At 53.9% G+C, this 21,686-nt stretch overlaps 1 protein-coding gene across 2 annotated transcripts in view; it reads left to right on the plus strand.

Annotated features, from left to right (window-relative positions):
* The window catches only part of SMAD3 (SMAD family member 3), a 109,968-nt gene that overhangs the window by 83,241 nt on the left and 5,041 nt on the right, over positions 1-21,686 (plus strand). The window contains exons 2-7 of one of the 2 annotated variants that reach the window (XM_045541559.1): positions 3,657-3,850; positions 4,010-4,141; positions 5,569-5,643; positions 8,670-8,720; positions 18,069-18,281; positions 20,411-20,548. In XM_045541559.1, coding sequence (XP_045397515.1) covers positions 3,657-3,850; positions 4,010-4,141; positions 5,569-5,643; positions 8,670-8,720; positions 18,069-18,281; positions 20,411-20,548 — 803 coding nt within the window. Of the gene's footprint in view, positions 1-3,656; positions 3,851-4,009; positions 4,142-4,958; positions 5,010-5,568; positions 5,644-8,669; positions 8,721-18,068; positions 18,282-20,410; positions 20,549-21,686 lie in introns of those variants that run through there. The other variant, XM_045541569.1, reaches the window with a different exon arrangement.

A 21,686-nucleotide genomic window follows, 5' to 3' on the forward strand; every position in this document is an offset into this window, starting at 1 on the left:
TGCCATCTTTATGTCTTTTGCGTAGTGTCTATTCCAATCATTTATCTCTTTTGTAAAGAATTGGATTGTTTGTTAACATTGAGTTTTCAGAGTTCTTTATATATTTTGGAAACAGGTCCATTATCATATTTATGCCTTGCTAATATTTTCTGCGAGGTTGTGGCTTGGCTTTTTATTCTCTTGACAGTGTCTTTCAATGACCAGAAGCTTAAATGTTGATGCAGTCTGATTTGTCTATTTTTTTTTATGGAGTGTGTTTGGTGTAGTATCTGAGAAATCGTTGTCTCTCCCAAGATCACAGAAGTTTTCTCCTGTGCTTTCTTGTAGAATTTTTATAGTTTTAAGTTTTACATTCTAAAACACTTTAATTTTTGTTTTAGGGTACAATTTATAGGTTGAAGGTCATTTTTCTTATGTACGGACATCCAGTTGTTCTAGCGCCGTATGTTGAAAAGAGTCTCCTTTTTACACTAAATTGCCTTTGAACCTCTATTGAAATCAGTTATCCATGTGTATGTAACTATTTCTGGACTCTATTAGTTTTCACTGGTGTTTTGATCAGTCTTCATGCCATTACCATACTGCCTCGATTACTGTAGCTCCTGCTTTTAAAAGTTTAGCACATTGACTGCCACAGTAGAAAAAAATTTTTTTCCTTGGGGCCACAGTGTTTTATTATGAAAGAGAATGAAAACTTGGAAAACAAAACGATCCTTTGTAATTTAATGAAAAATTTCTTATTTTTTAATCATTTTCTGTGTGTGAGTTACATGCAACTTGGAAAATAGTTCTCTCGGCTCCCAAGGTGAAGAGACGTGTGAGTTACATACGATTCATGAGGCCCCAGGCTCAAAATTAGCATGAGTTAAATACAACTCACATGGTAGTTATTGTGTTAATTATTATCAAAATAATTCATAGTTTTCTTTTTAAAGTAAGAGGCTCACCACCTTCCATCACCCAGGCAGGGCTGCCGGCCTGAGATTTTCTCTACCACCTGGCCCTGCAGAGGCAGCTGGGATGTCCAGCTGGCCCTTTTGTTGGGGTTTCTGTCAAACACTGAAGAGTAAACGTGGCCACTTCCCTAATCTGTGGGCATGCGGTGGCTTTGCAAGAGGATGGAGAACAGCTGAATAGTTCTCTGTCACCACTTCCCACTCTCCCTTTCTCTCCTGCTCGGCCCCCCACAGCTCACTTTGCTTGTCCAGGGCGGGGCCTGGGGAGGGGCTGATACGATGCAGAACAGTAATGCTCACTTGCTGGTGAGCACAAAACACTCGCATGGATACCAGAGCTTCGTGAGGTCCCTGTTTTGCAGATGAGGCAACTGAGCGTCCCAGAGACCTCACAACTGTGTCTCATAGCTGGGAGACTAAAACCACTTCTCGCCCCCGGTCTCATGACTGTGCCTCTGCCAGTCTTCCTTCTGTACCTCAGGGACGAGTCCCAGGATGTCCTCGCTTGTTCTGCCTGGTAATTACTGTTTTTCGGCTGCAGGGGTTCCTTGGAATGGCGCCCCTTGGGAGGAAGGTAATTACATCCTTCCAGATGCCCTTAGTCAGCAGCTCTGGGTCAGTTCCTGTGACCAAGCCCAGCTCTGACCTTTGTCTGTGCTTCCCTAGTCCCAGACCAGTGGCGTGGAGAGTCAGATTGGATCCCTCTGTTTCTCTCTCTCTGGTACATCTGGTGAGCCCCTCCCCCAGAGTGCCCACAGATTCTGTTTATTCAAACAAATGGGTGCCCTCGGTCATGGTGGGCAGAGAGGAGAGCTTGCAAATATCTCTCCTAATAGAAGAAGCATGCCACTGGCTGGTGGGGGTCCTAGGGTGGGCCTCCTTGCAGAAGGAGCGGTACCGCCTCCTGACAGGGAAACTCCTGGTACACCGCAGCCATCTCATCTGCTCCCTGCTCCCCTCCCCACTGCCCCGGTCTGCTGGTCACACACAGCCAGAGTTGTCACTGGGCCTATCTCTCTCACATACGCGCACAGCCCACTTAAACATCTCAGAGGTTACTTCTTGCTTGTAGAAAAAAGACAGAACCCTTTCTTGTGGCCTCCAGGGCCCTGCAGAGTCAGCCCTGCCTGCCTCCCCAGCCTCATCTAGCGCCTGCCCACTTGCACTGGCACGCTCTCCTCTCCAATCACTCTGGCCTTCATTCTGTTCCTCCTGCCGTGCCATGTTTTCCACGCTCCACAGGGCCTTTGCACATGCTCTTGCCTCTACTGGAAATGCCCTTCTTTGTACCCCTTTGCCTGGTTAGTCCTTCAGGCCACCATCTCCTCAGGAGGCCTTGTCCAAGCCTTCGGCAAAGTGAGGTAGCATGATCATAGGCTCCTGTGGGGTTCTCTGTACTCAGTACACTGTCATAGTCCATGACTGTAGCTTTCTGTGATTATTGGCTTAATGTGGGTCCTGTCCACGGGATGGAAGCTTCATGGGAGCAGGGACCACTCTGCTGGTCTGTTCTCACTGTGAGGTCTCTTTCCTCACCCCTGTGTCCTTTGTACCACACGTAATTAAGTGCTCATAAAGCATGTACTAAATAAGGGATTGCATGTAAAAGAAGCCTCCTCACCTGGCTAATACCAGACACCGTCTGAAATCTCACATCCCTTTGGAAACCTTCTGGCTCCTACCTTTGCTCTCAGCTGACAACGCTTTTGCAGCTCCTGAGCTTCCCAGCTGTCACCATGCAGCTCACCTGGAGATTTCATAGAGAGAGATTCTGATTTAGTAGGTAGGGGGAGGCTCTGAGAGTCCAATTTGCAGTGTGCTTCCCTGGGCCACGGCTGCTGGTCAGGGACCACGCCTGGCCTGGCCTGAGAGGCGGGAGCACTAGGTCACAGCGGCTCAGCCAGCTCCCTGCGGAAGACATTGTCTGCGCAGGGTCAGGCACTAGCCATTTGCAGGTGTGTGTCCCAGCCAGGCTGGGGACATGGCACACAAAGCCTGGTGTGGAGGCCGAGGCTCTGCTCTCTCCTGCCTCGTGCGCATCCCGTGGGCCTTAGCTCCAAAGTCTCAGAACCAGGAGAGCGTTGTGGACGCTCTCACCTGGGCTGATGTGCAGACAGCCCACAAGCTGGACGGAACTCTGAGAGGTCTGTAGTGTAGGATTTTACCATTTGAAGTTTCCTTTCATTTCCCTTTTTCCCTCTTTGCTTCATCACAAATAACAACTAAACAGGAGAGTTTTATTTTTCTTGCTTTCTAACCTGTGAGGGAAGAACCAGGTGAGTGATCACAGCCTGTGCACTTTGTCACCCTTCCTGCGATCACTGTGGTCCTCGCTTCTGTGCCCGAAGAGCTCTCCTTGTCCTGCTCAGTCCTGAGCTCTCCACGCTTCACCCAAGTACGGATGGGACAAGCAGCTCTTTTTCAAGCGTGATTCAAGTGCAGGTCTTTTTGCACGGAGCCCTGCTCCCCGTGGAGCTGCAGGGGAGTTGGAGAGCTCTCCAAGGCCACTCTGCCAGTTGTGAGTCCCTCGCCGTCTTCGGTGGGCCTGTGTTTTCCACTTCTAGGGTCCCCTCCAGCACTAGCAGTCAGCGATTCTCTGATCTCTGGGCTGTCTGAGCATCTGCCAGCAAACTCGCTGGGAGCCGCGGGAGGCAAGCCAAACCCACTCTCCATCTCTGTTTGCCCCTCCTTGTCCCACAGGTCCCTGGACGGCCGGCTGCAGGTGTCCCATCGGAAGGGGCTCCCCCATGTCATCTACTGCCGCCTGTGGCGGTGGCCCGACCTGCACAGCCACCATGAGCTGCGGGCCATGGAGCTGTGTGAGTTCGCCTTCAACATGAAGAAGGATGAGGTCTGTGTGAATCCCTACCACTACCAGAGAGTAGAGACGCCAGGTATGCCGCCCGGCCTGCCAGGGGGGTCAGGAGCCACCTGCGGGTCATCACCTCCCCTCCCCACCCCTGGGAGGGTCTCCGCTACACTGGGGGTGCAGGGGTTTTGGTGCCAGCCCGGCTTCGACCCTGAGCCGCCTCTGCTCTGTCTCCCCTGGACAGTTCTACCTCCTGTGTTGGTGCCACGCCACACAGAGATCCCGGCCGAGTTCCCCCCGCTGGACGACTACAGCCATTCCATCCCCGAAAACACTAACTTCCCCGCGGGCATCGAGCCCCAGAGCAATATTCCAGGTACGCACATGGGCAGCGCAGGCTGGCCTGGGAGGCCGGGGTGGTGGCCATCCCTGACATCAGTCCCGTGCCCTACTCTCTGTCTCCGTCAGCCGTCAGCCATCCGCCGTCACCCCCTCTCTGCGCACAGCACTGGCCCCAGGGCCCCAGACTCAGAACCACATCCCTGTTGGGAGAGGACCCGTGGCCTCAGCTCCCCGCTCACTAATGATGCTTTTCTTGGCACAGAGGAGCAGCGTGACCCTTCCGCCCGGCCTTGGTGCAGTCATTTATCTTGGAAGCGGAAATAGCAACACTGTTTCTCTCACCGCCCGCCCTTGCGGCTGGTGCCGGCGCTGGCGTTTAAGCGGGGTCCCCGACCCACTGGGAGCTGCAGAGGAGGGATTGGGCGGAGCTGGGAGGCACAGAGCGGAGGGCTGGGTAGCAGCGAGGGCAGAGAACTGGTCCTGTAACTAAGTCTGGCCTTCAGACCCTGGCGGGGGCTGCATCCTGGGTGGGAATTGAGGCTGACTTTGAGTTTTCACTGCTCTGGTGGGAGAATGGGGCTCCACTGACACAGGCTGCAAGTGTTTTCAGAGGCCCCTCATTTACATGCAAATAATGTGTGAATCACCAGCGCTCTCCCAGCGTCCAGGAAAGTTGTGCTTGGCAGCACTTGGGCTAGTCACTGCTCACTGCTTTTGCTTGCCGGGGCAGTAATCCTGCCGCATTCCTCTCAGAGCGTTCTAATTTAGACGTGACTTTCACCTTGGGTTAGTGTACTGTGCTGAGGTTGGCTGCAGGCCTGTGTGCTTGGGTCACAGTGTTAAGGGGAGACCTGATTTCCAGCCCTTTCAGATCCTTCGCAGGTAACCCTGGTCTCCAAGGGGTAAGTCGTCTACTCCCTATTCAAATATGAAACCTCAGTGGGCTAAGTCAGGGGACGGGAGGGTTTCAGAGAAAGAGATCACACAGTCTCTGCCATTGCTGGACTTGCAGCCTGACTGGGGAGCTAGGACACATCCACTGGAGACAACAAATAATAACAGCACAGGAGAGGACAGTAGGGGCCAAAGTGCGGATTTGAGGCCTCAGCTTTTCAGAGGACGGAGATGGGTGAGGCCGAGGCAAGTCCAGAAGCCTCCCTGGAGGGGCGGGGCTCAGCCCTGACCTTGACGGACAAGGAGCAGTTAGCCTGGCAGTGACTCCAGGAGCAGGCGTTTCAGACTCCGGAGTTGGTCTGGCATGAACAGAGGCAGTTTCAGTCCAGGTGGGGGCCGGAGGTTGACAGGTGTGAAGACAGCAGAGTCCAGGGGGCCGATGCCCACGCTCGAGGCTGGAGCTCCAGTGCTGGCGCAGTGGTGTGAATGTGCGATGTGTTTGCGAAAGGTATCTCCGGGCCAAGCCTTGGAGGTCTTTTAACAGATCACCTTCCTTCTGCTTCCCAGAGACCCCACCCCCTGGCTACCTGAGTGAAGATGGAGAAACCAGCGACCACCAGATGAACCACAGCATGGACGCAGGTCAGTCGCGCAGGATGTGCTCTGACTGGCCTGTTCGTCCCTTCTGCACTTTCCTCTTCGCCCCCTCGCTCCCTCCCTCCCTCCCTTCTGTCTGTCTGTCCATTATTTATTCACAGAGCGACCACTGCGTGCCAGGTTCTGGGCGTGGAAGAGGGCCCAAGCCAGGCACAGATGACAGGGGAGACTGGCGAGATGGCAGCAGTCACTGTGTGGTCTCACACTTGCCCTGATGGGAGATGCCGCCTGGCAACAGGGGCACAGAGCAGGCCCCTCACCGGGTCTGGGGAGGAGCAGTACCTTGTGGCGTCGGTTTTTCCTGAATTGAGTCTTGGAGCTGTGTAGGTGTTAGCCAGGCTATCAGGTGGGCAAAGGGTGTGCCAGGGAGAGTCATGGGGGGTGGGCAGGAGAGCCTGGTGCATTCTAGGGGCAGTACGGCTGGAGTCCAGGGAGAGTCCAGCCCAGGTGTGGCTGGCGCATACTCTCTCTCCTGAAGCGGGAGAGCTAGGAGGGCTGAGCGTGGTGGACCCTCAAGCCAGGCGGGCCACTTGGCATTTAGCCGGGTTGATGGGGAGCCACTGCAGGCTGTAAGCAAGGCCTGTGCTCCCGTGAGATTTCTGGCAGTGGGGCGGAGAGTGGGCTCAATCACCTGAGATCGGCAGGTGAGAGGCAAAGGAGCCTGAACGGAGGTCAGGTCTTTTCCAGTGGCCGGCAGAGACCCCTGAAGCCACTGTTTTTGTGTGGTGACCAAATGTGATCCTGCCATGAGGGACCGGGCCTGGTTCTCTCCTGCTACGTCTCCAGATGTTTCCCAAGTCACTTGTTATGGGACCAAATTGGCTCCCGACCAGCAGCTTCTTGAATTGAGCCCCAGCTGCCACATAGAACACGCACGGCCTTGTGCGGTTGGGCGAGGAGGGACGGGGGCCGAGCAGATGTTCATTCCGGTGACGGTAGGCATGCCTCATGCACACAGAGCCGCTAGACACAGTGGAGCCACCTGCCCTCGCACACGGCCCAGAAGAGATTGTGCAATTCCTGAAAGCAGAACGAAAGAAACTCGCACGCACATTGTAAATGTAGTTGCTGAAATCTAGCCTGGGCGAGGTGGCACTTTTGGGTTGAGCGCAGCCCCTGAAACACACCCACCCGGATGAGTGGCTGGCAGTGTGAACCCCGCTGGAACGTACTGCAGGTCTTCCTGTGTCGGGTGCCAAGTGACCGCTTCAAGCGTGCAGCTATTAAACGCTGGCACGGGAGGCAGGCCAGCCGGGCAGCATCTCTCCAGCTACTGTTCTCACTCTGCTCTCTCTCCCCGCTCCTTGCTGCTCTCCGTAGCTGTAGGGTGATTACTGTCACAAACGATCACAGGCCAGAGTGGAGGGTCTGTCTGTGGGAAGAACAGCCTCGTTTCCATTCTCTCAGCTCTCGGTTCTTCTCCCTCTTCTTCCTTTCTGCCCTGCTTTTCTCTCTTCCCTCGCCCTGCTTCCCTTCCTCCCGTTAAGTGTGCTTGCAGGGCCCTGCTGTGAGCCTTGGTGATATATCCAAACAGAGACGAGGCTCTGAGGACCCATGCGTGAGGCTGTCCTGTTCTCCATTCTTCACTCAAAGCTGCCTGCTTGGATCCCAGTTCAATTGCTCATGGGCTGGGTGGCCCTGCCTGCTGAGTTGTGCTAGTGTCTCAGCTAAGGCCAGAGGGTCACCTTGTGTCTCTCCTGTGTCTCTCCTCACGTGCATACATGCCCTGTCAGACCAGGGGGAAGGCCCCTCCACCCTCCTAGGCCGTCATGATTCAGCCGCCACAAAATAGGGAACAAACATTCATCGAGTGCCTACTGTGTACCAGTCAAGGCGTAAGCATTTCTATATGCACAATCTCATTTAATTTTGACATGTCGCACCGTACACGATATTATCCCCATTTTATCTCTGAGGAAAAAAATTAGGGCTCAAAGAGGTTAAACGACTTTGCCAAAGTCTCATAGCAGATACATGGTGGCATGTCTGAGCCCATGACTGATTTCTGCAACCCTGTTCTTCAGTGACTGTTCCATCTCCTGCTTTGGATTAGGGGCCACAGGGGAGAAGAAGAAATCCGTGGCTCATCTCTTGCCCTCAAGGACGTTACAGCTGGGTCGGGGCAAAATAAAAGACCCCCAGTAACAGCTGGGGGCAGCGTATGCTTGGGGCCAGATGCAGGGCCCAGCCCCAGGACGGGTGGATTTCAGAGGGTGGAGCCAGGCCCCAGGGCAGTTAATAAATAACTCTGCGGCCTCCGGCCTCCGTGATAGAGGAACAGAGGAGGGACAGCAGGAAGCTGCTCTGTGGATAGGCAGCCACTGGTTGTTTTTGAAGGCTGATGCCATGTGGGTTTTTTCTTTTTTCTGGGGGTGGAGAGAAGATAACAGAGTAAGACTTGGGTAGATTTGGACTTTTTCCCATGTGTACTATCAACGTCTTGCATAAAATGTCAGTCTGCTTGCTGAGTTGCAGGATTTCCGAGGCAGGTTTGTGGGTTTCCTGAAATTGATCTTTCCAGGCACCTGAGCCACTGCAGCATCTGATTGAGAGCAGTGACTGGTGATGTCACACCTGGGGACGCGGGATGGCCTTCCTCTGCCTGGGACTTTGGCCCACTGGGGAGCTGGCTTCCCTGGTCCTCTCATGTTCCTGGGGGCATAGTGAACAGGGCAGGTGGTGTAAGCTAGAGAAAAAAGTTGTCACCTATTATAGTTGAGAACTCATCAGCCTGTGTTGGGACTCTTGGTTGGGATCATAAAAACCATGTCATTTAAGAGACCTCTGAGATCATCCATGCAGTCCCCACTGCACAGATGAAGACCCTGGGGCCCAGGGAGGAAACTTCCAGCAAGGGTAGGGGGTTAGGCCTTCTCCTGGGACCTGGAAGCTCTGTCCAGGGTTTTCCTCCTGCTGCGTTGAGCTATCCCACCTTGATGTGAGTGTTCAGTAATTTGGTTCTCCCGGCCAAGAATCTGTACGCAGTCTCACAGTTGTGTCTCACCTCACAGGTTCTCCAAACCTATCCCCGAATCCGATGTCCCCAGCACACAATAACTTGGGTGAGTATCTCCGTGTCCCCATGACTGGGACCCCCTGCACCTGCAGCCTGGCCGGTGGCCAGTGTGGGAAGGGGGGCCTCGAAGGTGAGGTTCTGCTTTGACCCCCACTATCATCCGCTTAGCTCAGCTCGGCCCATCAGGTTTCTGGTTACGGTGATGCCGAGGTCACCGCGAACAGGGAAACCTGAGAACAGTGGTGGCAGGAAAGGCAACCATGTGCCGGGTTTGTATTTCCCCCGGGGGGCAGTTAGATGTGAGTGAATGAAAATCCCCCAAACCTTATGCCCAGGAGATGAAGGCCTGTGGTCAGCTGAGCGCACGTGTGTGGTTTGGTACAAAGCCACGGGCAGCCACGCAGACTCCAGCCCCTGATGTTGACAGACTTGTTTCAGATGTACTTATTTAAATGTTGCCTGAGAAAGAAATTTGGGGGGAAAAAAAGCAAACGTGCCTACAATTCCACCACCCCAGCACAACTGTCTTTGTTTCCTCATGGTCTTTCTGATGTTTGTGCATCAGGCACATAAATTCGTGCCGTGCTGTTGAGATCACAGTGCACGTCCAGTTTTCTCATTCTTTTTTCTCTTTACGTTATTTTATAAACACGTTTCCATATTTAGATGCCTCGTTTGTGATTTTGCATTATCTCGTGATGTTTTGGAGTGGCCGGACCATCCTTTCCACAACATCCCCCAGTTGTTGGATCCAGTCTTCTGACCGAGGGTGTCCTTCGGTTCTCCAGCCGGGGGGAGGCTTCGTGGGAGTCCTCGTGGCTTTGGCGTGGAGCCTGCTGGAGGGCCCAAAACAAATGAAATATCCATTTAGTTGTTACTGAGGGGAATTTCTTATATTCTGGTCTGGCAGTTTTAGAAAAATGTGAGTTTGATTTTGTTTTGGGCTTTCTTACTGAGGCTTAATTTGCAGCTCTGGAAAAGAAATAGTTAATATCCAAGCTCGGTTATTCAAAGTGGATTGGACTGGCTTTGGGGCCCCATCTGTTTCCAGACCTTGACTGATAGCTTTGGGTGAAGAAACTCATCATTTGAAATATTGGGAGATGTTTGAAAACCCTTTAAAATGGGCTGGCACGTGGGCAGTGTGAGATGGGACTTGGGGTGATCTGTTTTAACATCTTTGTAGAATAATATCACTGTGAGTGTTGGGCTCTGCAGAGGGAAGGTCAAATTCCTGATATGAAAGGACTGAGGTATTAAAAACAAACTCTGAAGGCTAGAAGCTGTGTTAACACTTGCGAAATTTAAGGCGGCGATTGTGAACCTGACTGTGGGCTTTCAGCTTTTAAGATTGGCTGGTTTAGATTTATTTTCTGAGCTGTTTTTACCCTACTGTGGCCAAGGCAGCACTTTTAGTTTGACAGACTTCAGAGCAGGCACTTGTCTGTGAAACCATAGTGGTCACAGGCCAGCTTGGAGGTGGCTGCTGTGGGCGGACCCAATAGCTCAGATGGAAAGTCGCCCCAGGTGGCAGTTTGCCGGAATGGCCCTCTAGATTGTGGAGACTGGGATGATAGGACGGTTCTTGAGCTGGGACCCCAGCAGAGCCCCCTGTTGGTGCCGTTCTCCCTCCCTACTGCCCCATCCTCAGGTTGCTTGTCCAAGAGCTGAGGATTCCTCGATCGTTTCTTACAAAGGAAGGCCCCCCCTGACCCTGCCCAGCAGAGAGCGGTGCCACTTTACACTGGGCTAGTTACACCTCTGCTGGGAAGGTCTGAATCGGGGACGCGTCAGCTGACGAGTCAGGGTTAGGATTCATGGTGAGACACCGGTGCCGACAGGCCTGGCTTCCTCTCTGCCTGGCGGGCCCTCACACCCCTCACCATTCCTCTCCATGGGGCTTCTTCCTTACCCAGTGGATCGCAGGGACTCCTGGCCTCATAGGTGGAAGGGCACGAGTTGATGGTGAAGACGCTGGCAAACATTTCTTGAGAATTTACTATTTATTGTTATTCACAGTGCTTTGTGTGTGGCAACCCAATCTTCGTAACTTTATACAGAAGTACTGTAATTTTTATTTTATACATTAGGAAACCAAGGAACAAACTGGTTAACTCACTTGTCCCAGATCACATAGCTGGTAGATGGAGAAGCTGGCTTTGAACTCAGACCCTCCCCATCCAGAGCATGCTGTCTGTCGCTGCCCGACACACCTGCCTGGCGGGGCCTTTTAGACCAGCTGTCCCCACCTTCCTGACTCAGAAGAACCAAGCTCAAGCAGGGCATTGATACACTTAGTTGGAGACAAAAGCTAGGTTGCAGCCCCTGGGTGGGGGCCCTGCCTGGTTGCCTGTCTCTTCCTCACTCATTCATTCCCCAGATAGTCCCTGCACGGTCACCGCGTGGCAGTCCAGGCAGGGGATTCGAAGAGGAGTCATAGCCCCTGCCATCGAGGTGCTGTGGCCTGTTGGGATCAATAAGGCAGGAGTCAAAATGGTTATAAAACAAGATGAAGGTGCAGATGAAGTGCTCTGAGGGTTCAGAGGAGGGGATGTGTCCTCATTCCAGTGGGGACAGGCATCCAGGCTGGCCAGGTGTCTCTTCTGTGTTCATCCACTGCTGCTGGGGGCCAGGGCTGGGGAGAACACTTAGGCACTAGCAGGCAGGGGGTGGCTGGAGGTGTCTGTGTCCACCTTTGATGCAGGTGCCGGGGGAGGGGGGGGCAAGCAAGCATGGAGCAGGAGGAGGAGGAGGAGCGCCTTGCCAAGGAGCAAGCGTGCATAGGGTGTGAAGCCGCGGGAGAGGTGGTGCCCGTGTGAGTGGGCCCTCGAAGGACAGGTGGGACGCCGCGAGGCAGGGAAGGAGGGAAGGACGTTGCGGGTGGAAGGGCAGCGTGTGGTCTGAGGACAGCTGGCGTTGCGGTGGGTTGGCTGTCAGGAGGGACAAGGGGGAAAGGAAGCCGAAAGGGCTGGTTGGGCCCTGAGAAGAGAGCCCCGAGTGTCAAGCTTAGCACCTTGTTGCCTATGAAATACAGTTGGTGGTGGGTTTTGAATGGGGGTGGCGTTTGATGACAACTTTATAAAGATGAATCTGGCCACTGTGTGGGGAAATTATTGGAGGCAAAAAAAAAAAAAAAAACCCAAAAACAAACCCACTGAGGCAGCTATTTCTGCGGAGTAGACTGAGATGAATGCTTTCAAGAAATGGTGGCAGGGCTGGGAGAGCACATTTGAGAGGGGGTCATGGGCCAGAATTAGCAGGGTTTAGGGCCAGCTTGTGTCCAGGAAGCAGCCAGAAAGTGAGGAAATAGGCCGGAGAGGAGGTACAGGTTTGGAAATCATTAACACGTATGACACCTTTCCCATAGCGGGATCACAGAGAAGGGGTTTTGTGACAGGATGAGTTTGGAAAGCCTTCATTGTGGCCCCTCCTGCGGCCCCCAAGGGACTTGCATGTGACACTTCTGCAAAGCCTGCAGGACGGAGGCCTGTGTGGCCCCATATTCCTCCCCAGAGCTAATCGCTGTCCCAGCACTTCTCTGCCGCCCCACCAGCCAGCCACAGATCTCACTTAGGAAACCCTGGGAGAGGCTCGGTGGAAGTTGTGGCAGCAAATGAATCCAGTGGAAGAGGACCCCGATCCAGGAGGAAAGACAGCCAGGGACACACTCAGGGGGGGCTTCCTCAGGAAGGCCCGGGTCAGGGTGATGATGGGACCATGGGAGGCAGAGGGGAGGGAGGCCCCGAGAGCCAGGGCAGCGGCCGGGTTCTGCAGAGAGGCAGCGTGAGATGTAGGAAGAGGCCTTATGTTTGACATCAGGGGTTCAGCGACAGCCCTTGGAGAGCAGTTTGCGGGGAGAGGTGGGGGCGACGTCGGTCAGCAGTGGGCTGGAGAGTGAATAAAACGTGGGCAAGTGGAGGCAGCTGCAGCGGCAGCCTTTGCATTTCTTCATGGCCAGTGGGTCCCAAAACGTAGGATGGACATAGGCACACAGTGAGCTCTTCCTGCAAAAAGACGGAGACGTCTCAGGACATCTGCTTATTTTTTTTTAAAAGAGATTATTATGAAATTATTGTACAAAAAGGAATAAAGCGTAGGACATCTGGTTTCTTTTTTCATTTCCTCCCCACTCCAGGCGTTAGCCCCGGGGCTTGGGTCTGGGGAAGGTTGAGTCTCCTGCCACAGTAAAGCCACTTCTGGTAAGGGGCAGTGACTTGTGGAGGAACCCCAAACCCGTGATTGAGACCCAGCTCAGCACCTTGCCTGAGGCAGGTTCTTAGAGCTCCTGAGACCTTTGTTTGCAGGGAAGGGGATATGAGCAGGTGACGTTCCTGTTATTACACATCGTGCTGGGTGAGTCACCGGGAATTTCCGAAGCATTTAAGTCAGAAGGATTGGGGCAGATGGAGGGGAAGGAGGAGGCAGCAAGAGAGGAAAAAGGTAAAGAGCTGGCTCCTGCCGGTGAGTAAGTTGTTCCCTGCTTTAAAGTGAGGCATTCAGGGAGGGGAGGGGCCTTGGCAGAGGAAAATGAGGCAGCAGGGAGTGCCCTGGGGGAGGGTTGAGCCGGAGTTTAAGGAGGTGATGGTTTCCCAGAGTGCTTCCGGCAGAATGCACCTTCCTCTCCTGCCAGGACAGGGCAGGGCAGCCGGAATACCACTGGCCCTGGAGAGAGAGGGCAGGGGTCCCAGGCACAGGCCCAACCTGGTTCTAGGTGTCTTCATGCCGCTGCGCAAGGCTCTTTTCCAAGGCCAGCTCCGGCTGCAATCTTGCACAAGCTTGTGAAATCACAGGCAGGCGATGTGATGACAGGAAGTGAGCTGCCAGCTGTACCCTCACACTCCTGAGGGTCCAGCTCCGACTTTGCCACTGTTTTTGGTTGCAGTAAATTGGCCGTCAGCTGAAAGAGCATGGGGTCCCATGTGCAGCGTGGTTTGTTGCCATAATCCTCAGAGAAGTAGGTTGGAATTAGTACTCTGGATGCTGGGGACACAGCTGGCCTGGGCGCCCGGAGAACTAGCCCTCTTGCACAGGAGACTCAGGGGCACAGGTAGCTGAGGCTAATTCTGCACGGAGGCAGTGAGGGAAGGTTTCACAGCCGTGTGAGCTGGGCCTTAAAGGTGGGGTCCTTGCAGATGAGAGGGAAGGGCTGGCCTGGCAGAGGGAACAGCCAGGACCTAGATGTGGCAGTGTGAGGGACGTGGGCATTGGAGTGTGGCATCTCCTAGGTCAAGGTAGAGCTGCCTTTTGCAGGGGGAGGGCCCAGGCGAAGCCAGCCCGTTTATGTTTTGACCTTCAGCCCTGCAGCGTGCTCCTGGCCCCTGGCTGGTCCTGCTTCGGATCCACAGTAGAAAGCTGATTTCCCCTCTTGCTCCTCACCTTTTCCCTTACTGGATTTGAATCTCTCGCATAGGTTTTTAATAGGCCTCCCTTAATCCAAGTGTGGCCTTCTGGGTTTTATTCTGTTTCCTTTTTCTTAAATAAAACAGAAAGTCGATGCCAGCTTGGAATGGGGCTCCAAACTGAAGCCAGCCTATGCGTTAGGCTGGCAGGGGGCCAGCCGTGGATTAAGTGCCCCATGCCACTTGACAAGTCTGGCTGCCACCACGCTGGTGAGAGTGGGGGACACAAAACGGCTGAAGCTGAAGGTTCCTGTGTCTCCAACACCTCTGCTCTGGGAAGAAAGATTAGCACAGACTCAGAAGTCTGGCCAGGAGCAGGGCTGTTTGAAGGGAAGGCCTTGGGCCTGTGCCATTGTCTGCCACTGTAGCTGTGCAGAGTTCTCGGCCTAGAGGGGCAAAATTGCTCTCCACTGGGACGTGTCACCTTACCCCTGCATAGTCATCTCCCAGAGGAGTCTTATATAAAACTGCTTCTGTATTTGTTGGTAAACTCTTGAAACCATGGCTGGCTGGCTGGCTTGATTGATTGGAGTAGGGAGTAGTTGACACCTACCCTGAGAGATTTCTTTCAAGATTTAGTGCCAAGACAAGCTTTTTTCCCCCTATGGTAATAGTAAGCATTGCCCATCCACCAACCAGAGCTATGTAGCATGTTATATTCCCTTTTTGCCTTGTCTGTTAGGAAACTCAGAGCCAAGTTCGATGTTCTTCCAGTAGCTATAACCTCATAGTTATTTCATTTGTAGGCTTTTCCATTCTAAGGTCCTGACTTTTTATTTCTCTTGTACTAATTATGGTATGGATAAATCCTTTGGTGAGGAAGAAATGAGGGCATACATACAAGTTCTTTAAAAAGTACTATGAAAGGCAGAACCCAGAGGTGGTGGCCATACTTTTTGGTCTGCTCCTCTCACGTAGTCCCTTGAAGAAGCAGCGGAGGGCTGATGGGAGGGAGGAAGCTGGGAGGCAGGGAAAGGTGGAGCTGGCTTCTAGTTGTTTGCAGAGGATAGAACGTGCACAGCTGGGGCGCTGCTGCAGCTGGGTCTTGCTTCTGAGTGCAGGGCGGCTCATGCAGACGGCACTCTCAGAAATGGCAGCCTGATGACTTTGCTCCCCAAGCTGCATCTTCTTAATGACATGTCAGGCTCCTTGTGTCCAGTGTTTTCCACAACACTGTCCAGTGGTGTTTGGATAAGGGCTCTGATCTACTTGGGAGGGCCTCTTGGTCCAGGACCCCAAACTCTTCTTTGATTCTTAGACTCCTCTGAAGTGCTTACTTCCCCAGAGCACGATCCCCTGGCAGAGTGGGTGGCCTGTTGGCTTTTCTGTTTTTGAATGGTGAGCTGTGTCATTGTTCCTGGGAGCCTACCCCTTTCTCTTCTGCCTGTCCTAAGCCCAGGGACTGCTGGACAGGGCTCTGTGGTTTGAAGGTGAGGATCCTATTCTGCTCTGCACGTTGCTGAGTGAGCCAGGGCCAGCCTAGATTGGCCAAAGCTGCCTGTTCAGGCTGACCCATGCCAGAGCACAGTGACCTAGATGCAGCTTGAGATGTCTTCTAGTGCGCTGCAGCCATTGTACAGACTGGGAAACTGAGGCCACAGAGGGAGATCATATCCCCAAGGTCACACAAAGATCGGCAGAGCCTGCGCCTAGGCAGAGGTAGCTAGCAGCCCTGATATGTCGCCTGAATGCTTGGATTGCACTTGGATTTCTTGGTGTTTTTTTTTTGTTTTTTTTTTTTTTTTAAGTTTCCAAAAGTAGCATAGCTCACATTTTAGTGACCACATTGTTTAGAATATAGCTTATCTCAGTGGAATGTTGAAGCATCGAGCGAAGCCAGAGCTGGACGTGGCTGACGCGGCTCAGCCCAACCTCAGGGCCAGGGCACAGGCCACAGCGGCCTCCGCCCCATCAGCCCTCCCTTCCCCAATAAGCTGCTTGGATCCCGGCCTCCATCCTCGCCTTCCCTTGCTCGCCCCTGGGAAGAGACGAAAGGGCCCAGGGTGCTTTGCTCCTCTTAGATGGAGGTCGCGATAGGACCAGGCTGTCCTCAGGTTCGTAGAACCAGGGTTTGTCATGTTGTTGGTAACACCACGTATTGTGGCCCTGCATTTCATGTGGGTTATCTCAGCGCTCAGGCGGCCGGGGAGGGCTGGGTGGAAGCCCCAGCTCAGAGAGTGTAGCTGGTGTGCTCCCAGTCACACAGCCAGGTTGCGCCTGAGCCGGGGCTAACCCACACTCCATCTGGAGGGTGCAGCTTGTGCTCCATGGCCTGGTTAAACATCTGGGGCGATGGTTTTCAATGGGGGCAGGTTTTCCCCCTAGAAGATATCTGGCGATGTCTGCCCATGGGTTTTTATTGCTCAAACTTGAGAGGGTGAGGTGGATGTATACAACTGGCACCTAGTAGGCAGAGGCCATGCTGCTGGCATTTAGTGGGTGGAGGCCAAGATGCTACAATGTGCACGAGCCCCCCCGCCCCACCGACAAACAAAAGAGTTATCTGGCCCAAGATGTCAGTAGTGCCAAGGTTGATAAGAAATCTGACTTAGGGTGTCTGAACCCTCCAGCCGACACTTTTTGGGTGTGTGTTGAGTGCCGGGGTGTCACTGGTCTGTGTCTCTGTGCGTGGTAGCATTCTCGTCACCCCTAGAAGGGATCATGCACCTAGACCCTCAGAGGAGATCAGGGCCACTCTGTCCTTCAGGGAGCACCCAGGCCCCTCCCAGTGGCCAGAACAGCTTCTGATTTTTCTCCCTGGAACTTTGCACACCTTCCAAAGGTCTGGTGAGCAGAGGTCCCCAGTGGGCTCTCGCTCCTGCAAGTTACTGGCACGCAGTGGGCAGGTTCTCGGGCCGGTGCTGAGACTTGGGCATGGCGAGACCGTCCCGTTCCTCACTCAGCAGAGCCCCGTGCCGAGGGCTACAGCAAGGGGGGAAAGGTGTCAGCCTGGGCCCTGGGACCTCACGGTCACGTCAGTCAGGACGCCTGTCCACACCTGCTCACACAAAGACGTACCGTAAGTTATCAGGCATCTCCAAGAACATTTAAGAAAGAGCCAGAGTGAGTGGCCTAGGCCGAAGGTTTGAGATGGAAGAATGAGAATGAGGAGGAGACTCCCTGATTCTTTGACAAGGGGATGAGATTCACGTCGTTGGCAAACACCGTGTGGTGGGCGGTGCTCCCGCCCAGGGCTCAGCACAGCGCTGGGCAGTCGGGCAGGAGGCTGTGGTGGCAATGCTGCTATTGCTTTTCTGGGAAAGGGAACTGGCCCTCATAAGGTGGCAGTTTTGCTTTGAGGAGCCCCTGATTGAGACTGTGCAGCCAGACCTCTAGGACAGATCCAGAATTGCTTTTAGGTGACTGTGTATGTTACCCACCCCAGCAACGATGTCCAGATAAGTATGGAAACCAGCTTCTGAGATAAGAGCCGTGGCCTTGGGCTCAGTGTGCAGATGATGCCCAGCACGTGTGGTTTGTAGATGGCGGGCACCCTGGAACCCACTAGGCTGCTGCTCAACAGGCCAGAGCTTGCCCAGGGCCTTGCAGGGCCAAAAACTGAAAGCCCTTTTGGGGACAGAGGTTACTGTGGGTTACTCTGGGGGCCTCAGTAGAGAGGCTGGGAGGCGAGCTTACGGGGACATGGCCCGCCCCAGGGTGGGGTGGCCAGGCTGTCCACAGGCTCACCGGGTGCCCGCTGGTGCCAGGCCCTCTTCAGGTTCCCCCAGCCCCTCCTTGAAGACTGCGTCCATCCAGCCAAGGCCAGGTAGGGCAGGACTTTACGCACGTATGGTGTCTGCAATGCTCCTCCAGACACCTGAGTATCTTGTTCCCTTGGATCATACAAGTTTTATACCATAAAAGGCACAGGGACAGGAGATTATTAAAACCCTCTCAGAAGTGGGGAAACAGTCTTCCGGAGCATGCAGGGGACCCCATGGAGGGAGCATGGGGCCTGGGGGACCCACTGACCCGGTGGCCTGCCCTGTCTGCAGACCTGCAGCCTGTCACCTACTGCGAGCCGGCCTTCTGGTGCTCCATCTCCTACTACGAGCTGAACCAGCGCGTCGGGGAGACATTCCACGCCTCGCAGCCATCCATGACGGTGGACGGCTTCACCGACCCCTCCAACTCGGAGCGCTTCTGCCTGGGCCTGCTCTCCAACGTCAACAGGAACGCCGCGGTGGAGCTCACTCGGAGGCACATCGGTAAGCGGTGGCCACGTTCCCCCACCTGCTCCCACCCAGGCCCCAGTGCAGCCTCCGCCCAGAGCCCTGTCCCCATCTGTGGCTGTGCTGAGCCTCCGCAGGAACGGGGCGGGGACGAGAGCCCCCGGGTGTCTGTTGCCCGGTTAAGGGGCCAAACAGTAGAGTTCAGGTTGCTGGATCATTCCTACTCAAAGGGACAAGAAAGGGAAGTCTAGGAGACAGGCAACATGTGGAATTCTCGTAATAAAAATACGCTTACAGTACAGACAGGTTGCTAAGTAGGCAGCCATCTTTTGTTGTTTTCATATATGATTATTCTAGACAATTTAGAAAAGGTAGAAAGGCAAGAATTGCCCACTACCCAAACACTACTACAGTTAGCATTCTGCCTGCTGGCACCCAGAGCGTGTGGAAAAGATCACTGGTAGTTTAGGGAGGGTGAGGCCGTGTTACACATCACTTGGTTTGCTTAGAGAGTTAGCATGTTCAGACATCATCCTGGAGCCCAAAGGATTCGCCGAGGGGCTCCCACGGCAAACTCGGGCTGGGCAGGGCAGCAGGTGGGGCACTGGCCCCACGTGAGCCAGAGTAACTCCACACTTGCTTGTTCATTATCTTGGGCTCTCATGAAAGACTTCATTTGAAGAGAGAATTGATTCTGTAGTAAGAGAAGAAACATTCAGAGACCGTGTGTTTGAGGTGGTGTGTTCATTTTCCAGGGAATGACCTGATGCCCAGGGACATGGGGAACGGCTCTGCAGAAGCCACATAGCCAGTGACAAACAGCCCTCACTGCCAAACCCCTGTCCGTCCTTGTTTCTTTTTTGAAAAAGATACTAGATACTAATTCTGGGTAGCATACATAGGTTTTACTTATTATCTTTGTACTTTTATGTATTTATTTATTTGGTTTGATTTTTTTTTTTTTTTTAGAGATGGGGTCTCACTGTCTTGCCCAGTCTGGTCTTGAACTCATTGGCTCAAGCCATCCTCCTACTTCGGCCTCCCAAGTAGCTGGGACTATGGGCATATGCCACTGAGCCTAGCATTTTCTATATTTTAAAAATAATTCTTTTAAAATGACTGAAAGGAAACATTTTTGGTCTGGGTCTTCCCACCCTGATTTCTTCCCCCTGCTCTGGACATAAGGCAGCTGCCCTCCTGTGGACTTGAGGCCCCAGCACCTGCACGTGTGTGTGATACCGAGTCCTGCAGGGCTGAAAGCAGAAGAAACAGGGAGCGGCTGGGGGAAGGGACAGTAGTGGGAAGCGGGCAGGGCAGGGGACAGCAAGTGGTGCACAGGTTGGTCAGCTGGTTTCCATCCCTCTTGTTGCTGGGCCTGTAAAATCCTGCCCTTTCCTGCCCTCTGGCCTCTTCCCCAGGAATGGGACAGAGACGTTCCCAGGCGGGAGCGGGGATCATCCCTAGCTGAGCAGAGAGCTGATTGTCAGAGTGTTTACGTAACTTCGAATTGCAGAGCCAATTTAAAAATAATTTCTGTCCATCTGGAGTGGATTTTAGAGATGAAAGAAAAGTAAATGGTATAAACCCATGGAATGTTTTAGAAAAATACGTTGAGGGAGGAAAAAGGTACAGGAGGTAGCACTGAGCCGTCCCTGCAGCCAAGGGCTCCTGGGTGTCTGCTGCCTCGGAAGGAGCCCTGCAGGTTTGCTGGCCCAGCCTCTGAGTCCTGCGGTCAGAAGGGACCACGTAGTCGTGTGGCGGCAGCAGCAGCAGCGGCTGACAGTTGCCAGGTACTTACTGCGTGTCTCACAGTAACGCCGTGAGTGTAGGTTACCATCGTCCCCGCTTCATAGACAAACTGAGGCTCAGAGGTTGAGTAACTTGACTGCGTGGTGAGTCAGTGGCAGAGGCTGTCACTGAGAATTATCCCATGCTCTTTTCTCTCGTCACCTGCCCCCACTGGCCTTAGGAACCCAGCATGACCTGTGATTTCCCCTACTTGGGTTTCAGGCTTGGAGTCCAGGTCTGTCTGCTGGGGAAGCTGGCAGAGAACCAGTCACTTGAACACCCCCTGCAGCTCTGCCTCCTCCGCTGCCCCGGGCCCACTGTGTGTGGGTTGGGGGAGGGAGGGGGCGCCCCGTCCTGTCTAACCCGAATCTCCCTAGGGAGAGGCGTGCGGCTCTACTACATTGGAGGGGAGGTCTTCGCAGAGTGCCTCAGCGACAGCGCTATTTTTGTCCAGTCTCCCAACTGTAACCAGCGCTATGGCTGGCACCCAGCCACCGTCTGCAAGATCCCACCAGGTAAGCCGCCCACACACCCACCCCTGTCCTGAGGTTCTTTCCCCCGAGTGCGTGCCCGGGATGCCAGAAAGAGTCCATCTTTCTCACCTTTGCTTTCATTGGTGTCTGCACTGTCAACCTGGAGCTGATTGGATTGGGTTTCCTCTACGTGCAGCTATCTGACTGTGCTTTCCCTGAACCTCCAGGAAGCAAATGTAGCATCTAACGTATCTTCCTGTAACCTGCGGGTACCTGCCCGTTGCTCTGTGTGCACAGGTGCTCAGGCAGTGTGGCTTCCTTCCTTCACTCATGCATTGCCCAGACGTGCACAGCATGCAGGACATAGTGCCAGATGCTGTGGGGGACAGGGAGGTGGATGGGGCCCTGCTCTGTCCCCACAGACCTTATAGACCTCTGGAGTGAATAAGACAAAGACACAGACGAGTTTAATATGGGGGCGGGGGGCCAAGCACCAGGGGAGCAGCACAGACAGGGAGAAAGCACATTGAACTGCCGGGGTGGGGCAGGTGAGCCTTCCTGGCGGAGGAGGTGTTGGCGGCCTGAAAGATAGGCAGACATCAGGCACAGGGAGATGGAGGGATGGGGCCCAGGAGGGCATTCTAGGCGGAGGGGACAGTCCCCGCAAAGGCCCCGAGGTGACGGAGGGCAGGGTGTGTTCAGGCAGCACTCTGGCTGGAGGAGGGCCGTGTGTACGATGACAGTCAGGGCACGTGTTTAAAAAGCATGATGGCACCGGGCCATGGAAGGACATGAGAAAGCTTTGGTTTTATTCTGGGAAACTATTGAGGGTTTTCTGAGCAGGGCTCATGAATCCCACTTGTACCTTAAAAAGGTATATCAGACTGTACCCCGGAAGGTGGTTTGGACAGGGCCACACCTGGACAGCAAGGTCAGGCAGGAGGCTGATCCAACCTAAGGCCCCTTTGCTTTGGAAAGCTAGGCAGGAAGCCCACCAGAGTCCACTTCTCCTGTGGCATGCGGCCCGCCTGCAAAACGTGGTCTGTGACTGGCTGGCAGAGCATGTGGCCTGGGTCAGGCCAGTGCTGTGGCATGTGTGTGGCGTGTCTTTTCCTGCCCACTGAGTAGCAGATAACAGGAGAGCGTTGAACTGTGGGCAAGACAGACTTCAGAATGCAGA

Source organism: Lemur catta, chromosome 1 (assembly GCF_020740605.2).
Source record: "Lemur catta isolate mLemCat1 chromosome 1, mLemCat1.pri, whole genome shotgun sequence".
NCBI lineage: Eukaryota > Metazoa > Chordata > Mammalia > Primates > Lemuridae > Lemur > Lemur catta.